Raw genomic sequence first — 19,088 nt, 5'->3', positions numbered from 1 at the left:
TTATTCAGTCTGTATGCTGAGCAAATAATCTGAGAAGGTGGACTATATGAAGAAGAACACGGATCAGGATTGGAACAAGACTCATCAACAACCTGTGATACGCAGATGACATAACCTTGCTTGCTGAAAGCGAAGAGGACTTGAAGTACTTACTGATGAAGATCAAAGACTACAGCCTTCAGAATGGCTTACACCTCAACATAAAGACAACAAAAATCCTCACAACTAGACCAATAAGCAACATCATGATAAGTAGAGAAAATATTGAAGTTGTCAAGGATTTCATTGTACTTGGCTCCACAATCAACACCTATGGAAGCAGCAGTCAGGAAATCAAAGGATGCATTGCATAGGGTAAATCTGCTGCAAAAGACCTCTTAAAGTGTTCAAAAGCAAAGATGTTACTTTGAGGACTAAGGTGCGCCTGACCCAAGCCGTGATATTTTCAGTCGCGTCAGGCGGATGCGAAAGCTGGACAATGAATAAGGAAGACCAAAGAATAATTGATTCCTTTGAATTACGGTGTTGGCAAAGAGTATTGAATATACCGTGAACTGCCTGAAGAATGAGCAAGTCTGTCTTGTAAGAAGTACAGCCAGAGTGCTCCTTGGAAGCGAGGATGGTGAGACTTCATCTCATGTACTTCGGATATGTTATCCGGAGAGACCAGTCCCTGTAGAAGGCCACTGTGCTTGGTAAAGTAAAGAGTCAGCGAAAAAGAGGAAGACCCTCGACAAAATGGATTGATGCAGTGACTGCAACATTGAGCTCAAACATGGCAATGACTGTGGGGATAGCGTGGTCCCGGGCAGTGTTTCGTTCAGTTATACGTGGGGTCACTATGAGTCAGAACCAACTCCATGGTACCTGACAACAGCAGGATTGCTGGTTATCTGGAAAGAATATTTCTTTTTGGCTTGTCAGCTCTGCCCTGCCATCGCCATCGACAATGCCCAGTTTTTTTCCTCTTCCAGTTGGGTGATCTGATCCCCTTTAATACTCTCAGAGCTTAAAACCGAGTCTCTGATCCTGCTGCTGTAGGATAAAAGCTTAGGAGTCTTCCTGTTGGTGAGACAAGCCCCATAGTCTGTCCCCACCTCTAGCCATTACCGAAACAAGAGATTAAAATGGAGAGTGTGGGTGTAAACCTTCCAAATAGTCTTTTTCCCCCACAGGGAGTCCTTCAGCAGCTGTTTCCGGAAGGCTGCAGGTCTTACATCTCTCCTTGCTACTTTTATTTTCCTTTGCTTCACTCTTTTATGCTTTCTTGTTAAAGAAAGAACATCAGTGAAGATATGAAAGTGTCGGGAAGTTGAATAATCTCTGATTTAGTTTTCCTACCTATTTTAGGAAGGAGCCCTGGTGGTGCAACAGTTAAGTGCTCGGCTGCTAACCAAAAAGTTGGTGGTTTGAACCCACCCAGCAACTCCATGGGAGAAAGGCCTGATGATCTGCGTCTGTAAAGATTACAGCCTAGAAAACCCTATATGGAAGTTCTACTCTGTCACATGAAGTTTCTATAAGTCGGAATCGACTCAGTGGCATCCAACAGCAGCAACAACACCTATTTTAGAGTTGAGGCATCCATCCCCTTGTTCAAAGATGATCATGTCAGCCTTTTAAAGAGTAATGTTGAACATGGATCAATGTGAATGCCCGCTCATAGGGATCTAGATCATGAGTTAGGTTCCGAAGTGCCATGGGGAAGATTATTAACACTTGCCTTTTGCAGGGTGTTGACCGGGAGGGGGCAAAAAAGACTTCTGTGGTGATGATCATGTTCTGCATCTTGATCTGCGTGGCAATTTCAAGGAAGTATACTTAGGCAGAAATTAATCAAGCTCTACCCTTGAGATTAAGGAGCCCTGGTGGCACAATGGTTAAGCACTCGAGTACTAACCTAAAGGATGGTGGTTCGAACCCACCAACCGCTCAGCAGGAGAAAAGACTCCAAAACCCTATGGGCACAGTTCTGCTGTGTCACGTGAAGTTGCCATGAGTTGGTATTGACCCAGTGGCTCCCGACAACAGCCCTTAAGAGTCAGGCAACCCTTAGTGACCCCATGTGGCAGAGTAGAACTGGCCCACGGGGTTTTCTAGGCTGTAATCTTTACAGGAATAGATTGCCAGGTCTTTTCTGCTGCGGAGCTGCTGGGTAGGTTCAAACCGCCGACCTTTAGGTTAGCATCTGAGTGCTTAACCATTGCACCACCAGGCCTCCTTAGTATGTTATACCTCAATAAAAATAAATACATTAAAAAGAAAGAAAAGTGCTATTGTCTTAGTTATTTAGTGCTGCTATAACAGAAATGCCACAAGTGGATGGGTTAACAAACAGAAATTTATTCTTTCACAGATTTGGAGGCTAGAAGTCTGAATTCAGAGCGTCAGCTCCAGGGGAAGGCTTTCTGTCTCTCTCTGTTGCCTCTAGAGGAAGGTCTTTGTCTCAGTCTTCCCCTGGGTCTAGGAGGTTCTCAGCGCAGGAACCCCGAGTCCAAAGCATGTGCTCTGCTCTCAGCTCTTCCTTCTTGGTAGTAACGAGGTCCCTCTTTCTCTGCTTGCTTCTCTTTCTTTTTATCTCTTGTAAGATAAAAGGTGATGCAGGCCACACTTCAGGGAAACTCTGCTTACGTCAGATCAGGGTTGTGACCTGAGTAAGGGTATTGCATCCTACCCTAATCCTCATTAACATGACCTAATCCTGCCTTATTAACATAACGGACAGCTCACTGCCAAATGGAACCATAACCACAGGTATAGAGGTTAGGATTTACATCACAAAATGGAGGGTAATCAGATCACAAAATGGAGGACAGCCACACAATACTGGGAATCATGGCCTAGCCAAGTTGACACATATGTTGGAGGGACACAATTCAGTCTATGACAGCTATTTTTATTGACATGGAAACATGTTCACTCCTTGTGAAATGAGAAAAAAAGAAAAGCAATTTGTGAAATAGTTCATCTGGTATAATCATACTTTTTAGGTTAAAACAAAGGTTAGCAAACTACAGGTCACAGGCCAATCTGTTTTTGTAAATTGTCTTGTATTGGAACAAAGCCAAGATCATTCATTTACCTATTATCTATGGCTACTTTTGTGCTACAGCAGCAGAGTTGAATAGTGGCAACAGAGACCTTATGGCCCACAGAACTAAACTATTTATTATCTTGTCTTTACAGAAAAAGTTTACCAACCTTTGTTTTAAAAGTTACATGTGTGCACCTAAAAAATTTGGAAGGCTGTTTACCAATATGTTAACAGAGGTAGCCTCCTGGTTATAGAATTATATTTTAGTTTTAATTGTATTCTTAATACATTTCTATATTGTTTGCTTTTTAACAATTATTATGTATAAAACAAACAATAACACGTGAGGAACATGCGTCTTAGTTCAACCAAGTATACGAAACCAAATGGGCAACACCTGCCCAAAAGCAGAGGCGAGAAGGCAAGAAGGAACAGGAAAACTGGATGAATGGACACGGGGAGCCTGGGTTGGAAAGGGGCAGAGTGCTGACGCATTGTGGGGATTGCAGCCAATGTCACAAACAATTTGTGTATAAATTTTTAAATGAGAAACTAATTTGCACTGTAAACTTTCACCTAAGACACAATAAATTTTTTTTTTAATTCTGTGATACGTTTTGTAATATAAACAAACAGTAAAGTTATTTCATTTGGGAGGAAAACATGTCATTCTTCTTTAGTTCATTTTCCCTCTCCCCTACGCTACCACTGAAGTCTCCTGTCTCTTAAATGGTCTGTTTTGTACCAGTGCAACCCTTTCTAAATAGGCCGCTGTTCTCCACTGTCCAGAGTGTTAGGGAGAGACACTTAGCAAACCAGCAAACTCGACTGTTTACTCACTTGGGTATATGGATGCTTCGTGTTTTTATTTAGCTACCTCTTGTAAGCCAGGAAGCAAAGGTTTTAGCTTTTATCTCCTTATTAAAAATAGATCCTTTTATGATGAGGGGATGGAGCGGCCATCATCTCCAGTGAGAAAGCAAATGTATGATGCTGGATCAGACCTCAGGAGTTGGGCCCCAAGATGGTACCCAGCCACCCCCATGACTCCCTGGTTTCTTGTCATTTCAGGAAGCTGGACGCTTTCATCTACGACGCGGCCGTCTTGAATTACAAGGCTGGGAGGGATGAAGGCTGCAAGCTGGTGACCATCGGGAGTGGGTACATCTTTGCCACCACTGGGTATGGAATTGCCCTGCAGAAGGGCTCCCCCTGGAAGAGGCAGATTGACCTGGCCCTGCTCCAATTTGTGGGTGATGGTAAGACCCTGAGTGACCCTACCTCCTTTGGGACCTGAGACCCTCACACTCACTCTGTTTTCTAATTGGCTTTCCAGTGGGTCTTTGTGTGATGGGTTTGCTCACTGATAGTATTTATTGATTGCACACCGATTACATGATGCCATTGTTCTTTAGGTTACTTATAATGGAAACCAAATCTAGATAACTTAAATTTTAAAAAGAAGTTTATTCTAAGAATATAGGAGTAACTATCACATGGAATTTAAGAAAGAGCTGAACAAATAGGCTTAGAGAAAAATAGGGCAGTCCTGGGCCTTTAAAGCAGGAATTCTCTAGAATAGCTCATCTCTCTAGAGCAGTAGTTCTCAATCAGGGAGAAGGGTGATTTTGACCCCAGGGGACATTTGACAATGTCTGGAGACATTGTTGATTGTCAAGACTTGGAGGGCAGTGGTTGGTTTGCTGCTGGAATCTAGTGGGTAGAGGTCAGAGAGGCTTGCAGACATCCTTCAGTGCATAGGACATCTCTCTAAACCCCCAACAAAGAATTATCCAGTCGAAAAGGTCAACCCTGCTGGGTTGAGAAACCCTGTTTTAGAGCAATGTCATTACATAACTAGGCTACACTGAGTCCTGATCCCTCTTCTCTGAATTCTAAAGTTTAAATTCAGGGGAAGAATCCCTGATGCACTTTGGGCCAAGTTCTCCTTCCTAGACCTATCAGGGTCTGGATTCTGGACCCACTAACAGGTGGAGTCGTGTTACACTAACATGACAGCTGCTGTTATTTCCTACGGAGGAAGGAAGCAGAGTCAATTTCTAGAAAATGGACAGTGAGCCGAAATACGATGGCAACACACTACAGTTCACCCCTTGCCTGCCTATCATGGTAACCATACAGTGTCTGCCCTCATGGGGCTTACAGTCTAATGGAATTGTGACCTTCATGGACCTTTACAGCTAAATGGGCTGCCAGTGTCTCCAGCACAATTTCCTTCTCTGTCTGTCCTTCTGGACTTCAAGGTTGATGATAGCACCATCACCCGCAGGTTCCTGATTTGGTGTCTAGAGTTGTTCCGTGAGTCAGCTGGCAAGATGGTTCCCTTTGAATTGACAGCACTGAGAGGGCAAAAACACAGTCAGCAACAGATGGAAGGTTGATTCTTACAACTTGAATAAGAGGGAGTAGGATACAAAAGCTCGGGGCATGGGGCAGAAGCTGGATGGAGGCCCTATTCAGAGATGGTTACAGAATATGTTGCATCTCTGTAGAGCTGGGAGAGGAGAATCTAGCATCCTGTCAGATCAAATGCATCCTATCAGAGGGTCGTGTGTTTGTCTGGTCCACAGGGTTGGTGTACATCTGAACAAAGGGCATAGGACATCTTCTGAAGAACAAATGCCCCAATCCCCATGAGCATATTCCTGGTTGTCCTAAAGACTGGACCCTTTAAATCTGGAGTTTAGAACTTTCCATAATTCCCTGCAGCTTCATCTCCTCTCTCCACTCCCAGATTTAAACCCTGGATTCTCACAGTGGTGTCAAGAATTCTAAATGTGTTTTATATTTAACTCCCAAATAAGAACATCTGAGTCTTTGAATTCCCTCTAGGGCATTTGTACCTTCCTCAGATCACTGGCCATGTTCTTGGCTATGTAATAGTGATTTGTGGCTGTGCTGGTCAGCTACTGCTGTGAAATCTTACAGGCATACAACAGTGAGCATTTATTTTGCTTAGGGGAGTGCAAGTTGATTGAAGAAGCTCTGCTGAGGCTGTGGTGGCTGTACTCCCTGCTGCAGGCCCGTGGGTCACCTCGTGTGGGCTCTGCTTCACCTGTGCCTGCCTATCTGGGGTGACAGGCTGAAGGAGCAGCAGCTTCCCCTTTGCTGGGCTGTGTCAGAGGGAGAGAAAGGCACACCTAGCTGCACGTGCACATTTCAAGTGTCTGCTTCACTATGTCTGCTAACATTCTTCTGTTCAAAGCAAGTCTGGTGGCCAAGTCCAAAGTCCAAAACAAACAAACAAACAAACAAAACCTGTTGCTGATTCTGACTCACAGTGACCTTATAGGACAGAGTAGAACTGCCCCATATGGTTTCCAAGGAGCAGCTGGTAGATTCGAACTGCCAACCTTTTGGTTAGCAGCTGAGCTCAAAATCCAAGGGATAGGGAAGTGTACTCTACCTTTTGCAGAAAGAGTTTTATAGTTATAAGGCAAGGAGTGTGGTAACAGAAGGATAAAGAATCAGGACATTTATTTAGGCCCTGACTCATGGTGACCCCACGCACAATGGAATCGGACCATCGTGATCCATAGAATTTTTGTTGGGTGATTTTCAGAAGTAGATCACGAGACCTTTCTTCCTAGTCTGTCTTAGTTTGGAAGCTCCACTGAAACCAGTTCAGCATCATAGCAACACATAAGCCTTCACCGACACATGGTTGGTGGCTGTACCTGAGGCGCATTGGCCAGGAATCAAACCCAAATCTCCCACATGGAAGATGAGAATTCTACCGCTGACTACCACTGCCCTCTTTGTTCTGTCTACCACCAGTTTAAAAACCAGTTGCCATTCAGTCAGTTCTCACTCATAACAATGCCGTGTGTGTGGGAGTAGAACTGTGCACCATAGGGTTTTCAATGGCTGATGTTTTGGAAGTAGATTCCCAGGCCTTTCTTCTGAGGTGCCTTTGAGTGGACTGGAACTTCCAACCTTTCAGTTAACAGCTGAGCTCATTAACCACTTGCCCCATCCAGGGACTCCAGTCTACCACAGTGATTACCTAAGTACTCCTACATGGGGTGACCCACTCACATAGGAAATAAATAGCCTTGTTTCTGGAAGTAAACAGTAGAAAACCCTGAACATAACAGGTAATTGGACAACAGAGGATTGAATGAATAAATGCATGCATGAATGAATGGTGTTAGGACGTATTCCATTTGATGAGAAACGTTTAAATGTAATGGGCAGCTGTCCAATAAGTGAGTTCTAACTCTGTCCCTACCTACTATTGCTGTCACTCTCTCAATATCTATAATGAAACAGCTAACATATTTAGGGAATAGGACATACCAATCACCATACTGGGTGCATGACATATGTTCTTTAGTTTAATCTTCACAACAACCCTATCAAGTTAGATATTGCTATTATCCCCATTTTACAGAGGAGGAAAGTGAAGCTCAGAGGGCTTGTGTGTTTTAGCTAGTAATTGGCAAAGCCTCTAGTTTAGGAGCCTTACTGGAGAAAGGGGTCAATTAGGCAAGACTCCTTGTTGCGTTTAATTCTCTGAGTTGTCTATGAAAGCCAATTAATTAGATGCTTGAGATTTACAGGCCCTTTAGGAATGGGCAATTGATGTATATCTGAACTAAATCTGTTGTCCCATTCATAAATACTTCTGTAAAGGGGTAATCTTTCTTATCCTCAGTTTACTCCTCTGTGAATGGGTTCAATAATATTTACCTGATGAGGTTGTTGTGAGGGTGAAACTGGAGAATACACATAAAGAGCACAGTATCCGGGAACATAGAAATCGCTCAGTAAATGTTATCTGTACTATCATCATCACCATCACCACCACCATCACATTATCACCATCGTCACCATCACCACCATCCTCACATTTATCACCATCATGACTGCCATCGTCACCATTACCATCACCATCATCATCATCATCACGATCATCACCATCATCACCACCACCACCACCATCCTCACCACCATCACCACCATCCTCACATTATCACCATCCTCACCACCATTACTATCATTACTGCCAACACCACCACCATCACCATCATCACCATCATCATCAGTGTTGTGACCCACCTCACTGCCATCATCACCATCGTCACCATGACCACCATTATCACCATCACCATTATCATCACCATCATCACCACCACCACTGTCATCATCACCATCACCACCATCACTGTCATCACCACCATCACTGCCATCATCACCACCGTCACTGTCATCACCATTATCACTGTCATCATCACCATCATCGCCACCATCACTGTCATCACCACCATCACTGTCATCATCACCATCATCACCACCATCACTGTCATCACCACCGTCGCTGTCATCATCACCGTCATCGCCACCATCACTGTCATCATCACCATCACCACCATCACTGCCATCATCACCACCATCACTGTCATCATCACCACCATTGATGTCAGTGCACAACTCTAGTATTCAACAGCGTGTTCAGTGTTATATTGGCACTAATGTGGCCAAGTCATTATCATGGAAACAACTTTTGTGGTCCTGAGCAATAAATATCCCCTTTGTGGCAAATAGGGAAAATAAAAAGCAAAAGTATCCATATAGGCCAGAGGTTTGTCCCTTGTACTTACAGAGCATCTGGGTTCTTACAGATACTTTCTGTCCTGACTCATTGCTTTCCTTGTCAGACTGTCAGGGTTGGGAAATGTGTCTTCTCAGCTTCATCTTTAGAGACCATCTGGAGCCAAAGTCATAGGAGAAAAGATGACGTTGTTCTAGGGGGTGTCTTAAGATAATCTTCCCGGAAAGCCACGTCCAATTCTGAATGTCTCTCTAGGAGTAAATACATGAATTAACGCAGCTGCATAAATATTTCACTTATCTTCTGCAGCTTCAGCAGGATTAATTATGTTCTAAAATTAGACCTGTTAAAGAGCAAAGTGCTGAGCAGTACCTAATTATTATTCATCTCTAGAATGGAGTGTTTATCTCTTGTTATAGAGTAGTTTGGTGGATGATTACGAGTCTAATGAGTGTCAGAAGTATTAAAAAAAAAAAGTCTCTAATGAGCTGTGTAAATACAATCTTTGAGTGGAGTGTTTGGTTATTGGGGGAACCTCTTACGTGAAACCTGCCAGGCATTTCCCTACGAAAAAGGCTACTGATCTGCCTTAAGAAGACACACAGGTTCCCAGTACCACTCTGCCTTCCTTTTCCTGTCTAATTGTGCCTTTTCTGGAATGGTGGGTGCGCCGGGGGCTCTTTGGCTCTCAATAGTTTGGTAACACTCACAAGTACTTTCACCACTGATCATAACATTGACAGCCAACATTAACTGAGGAAATGGATACCTTCCTAGATGTTGATATTCTAAGAAGGGGATGTCGTGGTCCTTTTCTACTTTCAGGGAACTTAGAGGCCAGTTGGTTGGAAATGTATACACTTAATATGTATAATCTTAAAATTAAAAAAAAAAAAAAGACTGGATGGTGCCAGGCTACCATTATTGAATGTTTTGATTAAAGATTATATAGAAGAATCCTGATTAAAAGGGAGAAAATGCAGAACAAAATTTCAAATTCTCACTGGAATCCAGACTTTCTGGAGCCATTGAGGCTGGATGAGCCCCTAAAACTGTTAGCCTGAGATAATCTTTAAACCTTAAACCAAAACTATCCCCTGAAGTTTTCTTTAAACCAAAATATATATATATACATAGCTTATTTTAATTAATAAAGTACATCTGCTTTGAACATTGTGCTCTTTTAAAGAAGTATCTGTGTGAGATTAAATTGACAAGGGCAATACAAAAGGTTGGATAGGAAGCCTAGAGGGCAGTGAGCTTAAGATAATGGTGGTGGAATAATGTGGAAAAGAACAGCAAGAATGGTAGCACAACTTGAAGAGTGTAAATGATGTCACTGAATTGTACATGGAGAAATTATTGAAATGGTGTATCTTTGTGTATACTTTGACTAATATAAAAAATCTAAATTAAAATATGAAATACATCTTAAAATATAAATATATAACAAGTGGTATATAAATACACGGATATATATTGTTAAGTGTCTGGTAGATAAGAGAGCAGTGAAAGATAAGTGTGAGATAGTCTGTTTTTTTTGTTTTTTTTTTTTAATGGAAGAATGAAACGACATGAGTCATAAAGAAGACCAGTGTAGTAAGATTTAGACAAACGTTAGAATGGGACATAGTCGATAGATGCTTCATTAATCTATTCGTCCAGAAAATATCTATTGAGCACCTGGCACTAAAAAGTGACACTTGAATGAGAACTTAAAGACCGTATAGGCCTGAGACTGAAAGAATGGCATTTCTGGCTGTGAACAGGGAAGTTGAACAGAAGGTCTCTTGGATCCCGTCTATCTCATAGATTTTGTGATTCTTTGTATGGTTCTGGAATTTGAAGAGATGGAAGGAATATCACAGAGGTCAAAACCTATGGGGTGTATCAGGAGCCAGCCAAGAGACACTGAGGGGAGCAAGATGGAATAACTAGATGATTGGGAAGCTAATGATGCTGTGATAAAGGAAGGAAACCTATATATATTTGGAGCCCTGGTGGTGCATATGGTTAAGCGCTCAACTGCTAACCCAAAGGTTGGCAGTTTGAACCCACACAGTGGCTCTGCAGGAGAAAGACCTGGTGGTCTGCTCCCATAAAGATTACAGCCAAGAAAACTCGATGGGGCAGTTGTATTCTGTCATATGGGGTCACTATGGGTCAGAACTGACTTGATGGCACCTAACCACAACTGTATATATGGTCCAGTACCGTGCCAGGTACATCAGATATGATATCTCAGTAACTTCATACGACGTTCAAGGGTAGATTTTGTTATCCGCGCTGTGCAGGGCAGGAAAGTGAGGCTTGATAGGGTTAAATGCGCTAGAGCACGGCCTCCCAAACTTGAATGTGCATAGGAATCACCTGGGGATCTTGTTCTGTGGCAGATTCTGTTTCACTGGGTCCAGGGTGGGGCGTGGGATTTTGCATTTCAAACAAGATGCCAGTGCTGCTGGTTCATGGACATTCCCCTGATTAGCTTTTTTTCTTTCTTTTTTTATACTTTAGATGAAGGTTTACAGAACAAACTAGCTTCTCATTAAACAGTTAGTACACATATTGTTTTATAACATTGGTTAATAACCCCATGACTTGTCAACACTCTCCCTTCTCGACCTTGGATTTCCCATTACCAGCTTTCCTGTCCCCTCCTGCCTTCTAGTCCTTGCCCCTGGGCTGGTGTGCCTCTTTAGTCTCATGGGCCTGTCTAATCTTTGGCTGAAGGGTGAACCTCGGGAGTGACTTCATCACTGAGCTAAAAGGGTGGTGGGGGGCCATACTCTCAGGGTTTTTCCAGTCTCTATCAGGCTAGGAAGTCTGGTCTTTTTTTATGAGTTAGAATTTTGTTCTACATTTTTTCTCCGGCTCTGTTCTGGACCCTCTGCTGTGATCGCTGTCAGAGCAGTCAGTGGTGGTAGCCGGGCACTATCTAGTTGTACTGGACTCAGTCTGGTGGAGGCTGTGGTAGTTGTGGTCCATTAGTCCTTTGGACTAATCTTTCCCTTGTATCTTTGGTTTTCTTCATTCTCCCTTGCTAATGAAGGGATGAGACCAGTGGAGTATCTTAGATGGTTGCTCACAGGCTTTTAAGACCCTAGACACTACCCTGAGTAGCTTTTTATAGAGGTAAAATGGAACCAAGTTCATCTAACTCCAATCCTGATCGTCTTCCCATTAAACCATGCTCCTGGGAGGAATCTTGGTCTCTTGTGGCCCAGCCGCCTTAGCTGTAAGTAATCTGCTTTAGCGTGGAGAAGCATTTAATCGTCCTCTTTGTAATTTGCTCAGTTTGCGTGGTTGTCAGTTTATTTTTAAACTCAGAAATTCATTACTTGTCCCTGATATCTGGTCGGAGTTTATTGAACAAATGAAATTAACTACATGTGTGTATAGATATATACACACATATGTACATATATATACATATATGTGTGTATATATATCATATAATTATTTATAAATTATTTACATGGTATATGTCATTGCAAGGAGCCCTGGTGGCACAGTGGTTAAGGGCTTGGCTGCTAACTGAAAGGTCAGCGTTTGAACCCACCAGCGGCTCTTCGGGAGAAAGATGTGGCAGCCTGCTTCCATAAAGATTTATAGCCTTGGAAACCCTATAGGGAAGTTCTGCTCTGTCCTGTAGTGTCACTAGGAGTTGGAATTGACTCAATGGCAACGCGTTTGTGTGTGTGTGCGCGCGCGCGTGTGATTGCAGTTATATCAACTTTAGGTATAGACGATAGATATCATATACAGAATATTTGAAAGTTATGATAAATATCTCTTGTCATAATAATTTAATATTGTATTAATGATATGCTACTAATTAATAATATACCAAAAAAAAATTCAGTTCTGACTCATGGTGACCCCATGTGTGTGAGTCGAATTGAGCTCCATAGGGTTTTCAAGGCTTCCACCTTTTGGAAGGAGATCACCAGGCCTTTCTTTTGAGGCGCCTGTGGTGGGTTTGGAGCCTTGGCGGCGTACTGGTTAAGAGCTTGGCTGCTAACCAAAAGGTCGACAGTTCAAGTCCACCAGCCACTCCTTGGAAACCCTATGGGGCAGTTCTACTCTGTTCTATAGGATCACTGTGAGTCGAAACCAACTCGACGGCATCTAACAACAACAACAACGTGGTGGGCTTGAACCACCAGTAATTCGGTTGGTAGTGAAGTGCTTAACCATTTGCACCACCCAGGGACTCCAGCGAATAATACACATGATATTAATATTGTATTGATGGGGTGACCCATTCGTCCCATTTTTCTAGGACCCTCAGTTTTAAAACCAGTTAGTGGACCTAGTTAAATCATATGTGGCATATATGATAGATATCATCTATGAAATACTTGAAAGCTATGCTACATGTATCTCCCACACATGCCATTTCAGCTGTATAGGTATGTTGGGGCCCTCTGCCCCTTCTGTACTGCAGCTTAACAGGCTATCTTATAAAAACTCATCCAGATCGTTAACTGATTGAAAGGGACCATGTGCTCTGCTTGTGTTAATAGGGAGCTTTGCTGCAGTTACGGGGTTGGAAACTACCGACTCAGGATAATGATACTCACGCATCTTGGCATTGGGGGAGCGCTGGCGGGGAGCTCATAGAGAAGCCCACTCCCTGCCTCCTAGTGGGTGGCCTTAGTGTGCTGGCTGCCCTTCCCTGAGGCATGCAGGATGGTTGTTGAGGGTGAAGGACCCTGTGCTGCCAGCCAGAGCAGAGAAGATTTGTGTGGTTGCTTCAGAAGTTCCTTGTGTATCTAATTAAGATTCTCATAAATTGTTCTGGGCTCCTGGACAGATTGCTAATATCCTCAGCGCTGCTCTGTTCCAGCTCCCCAGCTTACTATCTTTGGGCTGACATCTGGGCCTCTGGGAGAGCGGGACGCCCTGCAGCTTGGGCAGCGATGGCTGCAGCTGCCTCCCGCCAAGGGACAAAGTGCCCATGAGAGACCTGTGCAGCCGGTCTCCTTGGGGCCATGTTAGGAGTGTCATGAGAGTGTGGTTGGAGGAACTCGCTGAAGACCCTACCACCACCTGAATGTTTTCCCCAATTGACTGACTTTCTTTGGAGCCTGAAATTCCACCATTGAAGGTCTCTCAGGTAAGCGTGAACTCCTCCATGAAACCCCTGTAACGTGGATCTCCTCCTTCCTTCCCTTCTTCTCCTCACCCTATTCCCTGATTTGACAGCCTCCTCATCCTTCAGTGCCCAGCCCCTGGGTCCCTCCACGGAGACCCCCTTAGTGCCCTCAGCTCTGAGCTGCTACCCTTCCCAAAAATTCTTGAGCTCCATATTTACAGCCTTCCTGGGGCATTTAGCAAAGCACCAGAAACAAAGGGTGAAAGATTCTACAGCTCCCTGGCTGGGTGGCCTGAGCAAACTAATGCCCCTGAGTCTCAGCTGCAGAGTCATTTAAAGGATGGAATGTGAAAACAAGCATAAAGCAGCTATCCTGTGCCTGGTACACAGTAGATGCCTAATCATCGCTGGCCTCTCTACCTCCCCCGCCCACTAACATTCTGATCCCCTCAAGACATACAGTACATATCCAGGGATGGATTACCCAATAAGCAAGGTGCACACGGGCTTACTTGTGCTTACTTACTAATCTGTAGTGTACAATTTCACGTGTTTTTTGGGGTGCACAAAACCCATGTGAAATTGTACGCGGCAGATTAGTAAGTAAACACAGGTAAGCCCATGCATACCTTGTTTACTGGATAATCTGCCCCTGCTGGTGTCCATTCTTGTTGCCCTTCCCTTCCCCCAAGACTCAGCACTGAGCTTTGCACGCACAGTAGGTGCTCAAAGAAAATTTGTGGAATGAATGAATCAATGAATTTGAATATACTAGATGTATACTTTTGCAGGCCTTACTTCCTAGTTAAATACCTTCTCTGATGAAGGGAATGTTCTTTTCATTAGGAAGGACATTATTGTCTCTAGGGAGAGAGAGAAGCCCTGGTGGCGCAGTGGTTAAGTGCTCAGCTGCTAACCAAAAGGTCAGCAGTTTGAACCCATCACAGATGCTCCACGGGAGAAAGATGTGGCAGTGTGTTTCCTGTAAAAGATTACAGCCTTGGAAACCCTATGGGGCAGTTCTATTGTGTCCTATAAGGTCGCGATGAGTTGGAATCTACCCAGTGGTGGTGAGCTGTCCTGCTGGAAGATGAGCCCCCTAGGTTGGAAGGCACGGAAAATATACATTGGCTGCAACAACGGCCTGAAACATACCAATGATCATGAAGATGGGGCAGGACCAGGCAGTGTTTCATTCGGTTATACGCGGGGTCACCAAGAGTCAGAGCCAATTTGATGGTACCTAGGGACAACAGCAGGCCAATTATATATTAAAACAAACAAGGGAAACACAAAAACTACGATGATCCCTTGTTCTGTTCCTCTGGGGGAACATTAACCCTCTGGCAGGAGCAAGGTGCAGGGAACACTGTAGGGGTGCCTGCAGGCATTCTGGTTAGAGGCCCATCCAAGTCATAAGAGCTTCCAGTAGTGTGAGCTCTGCTCTCCCAGGCCCTGCCCCCTTCCTTGCCACACAGTAGAGGTAGGGCAGGAGAGGTGACCTGGATGCAGGAGCACATGCTTTATTTATCTCAGATGGGACCACACTGATGGAGGAACAGCAGGCAAGCATCACACCCAAGACACCCTCAAGCATGCGCACCTGGTATGTTGTGTTGTTGGGTGCCGTCATTCTGACCCATAGTGACCCTATATGACAGAGTAGGACTGCGTAGGGTTTTCAAGGCTGTCATCTTTGTGGGAGCAGATCACCAGGCCTTTCTGCCTCAAAGCTACTGGGTGGTTTCGAACCACCAACCTTTCAGTTAACAGCTGAGCACTTAACCATTGTGTCACCCGGGCTCCTTACACCTGGTATAGGTCTTTTGTTAGCAAACCAAGCCTTGTCACATCGTCTCACTCCGTCTCCACTAGCACCTCTCCCAAGCTCCAGCCCAAATCCCTTGCCAAGGTAGAACTTGCAAAGCCCAGCTGCCTTGCTCCACCCTTAATTTCTGTGTTACTTCATTGATATGTGGTTTTGTTCACTGTCCCATCACTAGCTTGAGTAGAGGATGCTAGAATCCTGGCAGCCAGGGGTGATGTCTGCATAGCGAGTCTGAGACTCTCTGCCAAACTGGGCTGAACTCAGTCTGTGTTCTCTGCTGACTGTACTCCTGCAGTCCTAAGAATTTAAACACTCTGAGGCTTCCTCCTTAGCTTCCCCAGTGTGTGTGTGTATTTCATATCTTATCAGTCAAGACTTGTTTTCCTAAATTCACTAACTTGAGACAGGGATCCAGGTGTTCCTACATAACAATCAGTAGCATGACTCAGACCTCATGGTTCTGCCCTGCCCAAAGATCAAAGGTAAACATGAGCTCTGGAGCCTGGGACTCAGTCTCCAAGCAGGAACCTGGGAATCAGCAGCCAGGGATTGTATGTGCAGGGTCCCAGCAAGTAGGCATCTAAGCTGAAATCTGTGCTTTGTTCTGCTGGTTTGTGACTGATGAGTTAAACAAGAGAGGGAGTGTGTTCATCAGGGCTTGGCAAACTATGGCCTGCGGCCCAAATCCAGCCCACTGCCCATTTTTTTAAAATAAAGTTGTATTGGAACACAGCCACACTCATTTGTTTACAGATGGTCTGTGGTGGCTTTCTCATGACAACAGCAGAGCTGAGTGGTTGCAACAGAGACCATATGACCCGCAAAGCCCAAAATATTTACTATGTGGTCCTTTACAGAGAAACCTTGCCAACCCCTGATAAGAAAGATAAGAAGGGCAGAGAAGACTTCAGAAAAGCTAAAAATGTTGCTCAGTTTTCTTAAGGGAAGAGGGAAGGTTGAGATGAGTGAAGGAAGTGGGATGGGGAGGGAAGGGGACAGAGAAGTGTGAGAAGACTTGTTGTTAGGTGCCCAGCAATTCCGACTCAATAGCGACCCTACAGGACAAAGTAGAACACTCCCACAGATTTCCAAGGCTGTAATCTTCATGGGAGCAGACTGCCACATCTTTCTCCCAGCAGAGGGGATGGTGGGTTTGAACCACGGACCTCTCGGCTAGCAGTTGAGTGCTTAACCACTGCGCCACCAGGGCTCCTTGAGGAGAAGACATTGGAGGGGAAACAAAAGAAATAAGAAGGAGAAAATTGTAAAGGGGTAAAGAAGAACAGAGTCAAAAGGAAGGAAAGAGGGGGAAGAGAGAGACAGAGGTGGAGAAAGAGGAAATGAAGAGAGATGAAGGAGGCTAGGAGAGGGAGACGTGAGAGAGGAGAGATCAGAGAGCTGTGCGCGCGGTGCTCGGCGCAGGCCGTGTTCAGCCGGCCGTCCACAGAGCAGGCTGCGCTGGTTACGCTGAACAATTAGCCAGAGTGCCGATGAAACCGGCCGTCCACTGCCCCACCCCGGCTCCGGGGTGGTGGCCAGAGGCGCTGACCCCCCGCTGACTCACTTGGAGATGCCTGATCTGTCTCCTGCTGGCTTCCCCTGCCAGCGGTTCTTCGTGACATAGGTCCCTGTGTCCTCAGATGACTCAGCAACACCGTTGCAACCAGCAGTCTCGGCCCATTTGAAGAGATAAACGCCAAAAAGAGGATGGGAGTCTGGGGGGAGAGGAGGTACTGATGATCTGAGAACCCCCTTTGGGGGGGGATGGACAGCTTTCCTTTTCTCTAAACGAGAAGAGTGAAACAGCTACCATTATCGTTATTATTCTTATAGATATTTCTAATATCTAGCCTATTTCTAATAATAGCTAAGGCTTCTGGAGGGATAACTGTGTGTCACAGATTTATTCAAGTCTTTGTATGTATTAACTTCATTTCATCCTCACAATGCCTGAAGGCACAGGTTGGGTGGTACAAATGGTTAGGTGTTCAGCTGCTAGCTGAAAGATTGGTGGTTCGAGTCTACCCAGAGGCACCTCAGAACAAAGGCCTGGCAATCTACTCCAGAAAACTCAGCCATTGAAAACCCTATGGAGTCTGGTTCTACTCTGACACACATGGGGTCACCATTTGTTGGAGTCGACTCCACGGCAACTGGTCCTTGATTTTATAATGATTAATCCCTGCTTCCAGATGGGGAAACCAAGTCACAGGGAGGTTAAGTAATGTCTCCAGGATGATCCAGGTAGTAAGCAGCAGACCCGAGAGTGGGAACTTTGCAGACTGGCTCCTGGGCCTTTGTTTTAACCATTATGCTGCCTTGCTTGCTTCTGCTTTGTCTGTTGTAACCCTTAGAGACATCTTAGAAGGACGGCTTATCATCCGGGAAGGGGCAGAGCTATAACTTAAATTCCCATTGGTCAGACCTCAGTTTGTGTCCCTTCGTCTTTTCCTGGAGCCCTGATGGTGCAGTGGTTAAGAACTCAACTGCCAACCAAAAAGTTGGCAGTTCAAATCCACCAGCCGCTCCTTGGAAACCCTGTGGGGCAGTTCTACTCTGTCTTACAGGGTCGCTATGAGTTGGAATTGACTTGACGGCAACGGGTTTGGTTTGGGTCTTTGGTTGTCTTTTGCTGACGGAGTAGCATTGGTCGACTGCGGATGGTCCTGGGCAGCAGCATTTGGCAACGGAGATGGAGGGTGAGAAGGTGACCTGTGTTGTTTTCTATTTTCCACAGCAAAGGAGCCTCGTACATGCCCTGGGCCCTGGCAGTGTGGGAACAGGCCCAGCCTAATTTTTGAAGTTATTCAACCCTGGCAGTTTGGGGAGAACTCTGGACCCCGAAGCAAGAGATGAGAGGGACTGAAACAAGGACAGAATGTAATTAAGAGAAGTCAGACGTTTGGCCCCCGTACAGGCTGGCGCAGCGGCCTCTTCAGTTCACAGAGACCTGTGTAGTTGCTGAATTGCTTGCTCCCTACAGAACTCCTGGGCCAGCGTAATCCCTGGCATTTCAGAAAGCTATTGTTCCTCGCCAAATCCTTTAATCAAATTGAGACTTCAAAGGCAGAAACTGCAGATTGGGCTGGGCGAGCTCCTCTGTAAATCATGAACTTTCTAATCTAGCTGCGAAGGACGGGGTGCTGTTTATAAAGCCCACCAGTTTATCCCACCATTAGTTCATTTCTCATTCTCCCTGCTAGACACTTATTCAGCAAAGAGTGGCTGAGCAGCTTCTAAGCACCAGGTGGTGGGATGTAAAAATGATTAAACTCTTCTATTGCCCTTAGCACTTAGCTTACTTAAGACGGTATATTTGACGTGTTTCTGTCCTACTTGAGGAGCCTGTGGAAAATTCGGATTCTTGATTTTCACCCCCTCCCCTGGGCCTATATAACATCCTCTCCCGGTGATTCTGATGCACGATAAGGTTTAAGAACTACCCTTTAGAGCAATAATATTTAACATTTGGAAGTATGTTATTCTCTGATTGGCAAGTGCTGGATGAGTTTCAGTACTAACAGATCACTCAGTTGGGGTCCATGGAATTGGA

At 44.8% G+C, this 19,088-nt stretch overlaps 1 protein-coding gene across 2 annotated transcripts in view; it reads left to right on the top strand.

Moving 5' to 3' along the window:
* GRIN2A (glutamate ionotropic receptor NMDA type subunit 2A) overlaps nt 1-19,088 on the top strand; it is a 460,109-nt gene that overhangs the window by 412,934 nt on the left and 28,087 nt on the right. For both annotated transcript variants that reach the window (XM_004373246.1, XM_012554644.1), the window contains one exon: nt 4,106-4,293. In XM_004373246.1, the coding sequence (XP_004373303.1) occupies nt 4,106-4,293 (188 nt within the window). The remainder of the gene's footprint in view (nt 1-4,105; nt 4,294-19,088) is intronic.

Source organism: Trichechus manatus, unplaced genomic scaffold (assembly GCF_000243295.1).
Source record: "Trichechus manatus latirostris isolate Lorelei unplaced genomic scaffold, TriManLat1.0 scaffold00024, whole genome shotgun sequence".
NCBI classification, from domain to species: domain Eukaryota; kingdom Metazoa; phylum Chordata; class Mammalia; order Sirenia; family Trichechidae; genus Trichechus; species Trichechus manatus.
This window is presented reverse-complemented; position numbering and strand designations above follow the sequence as displayed.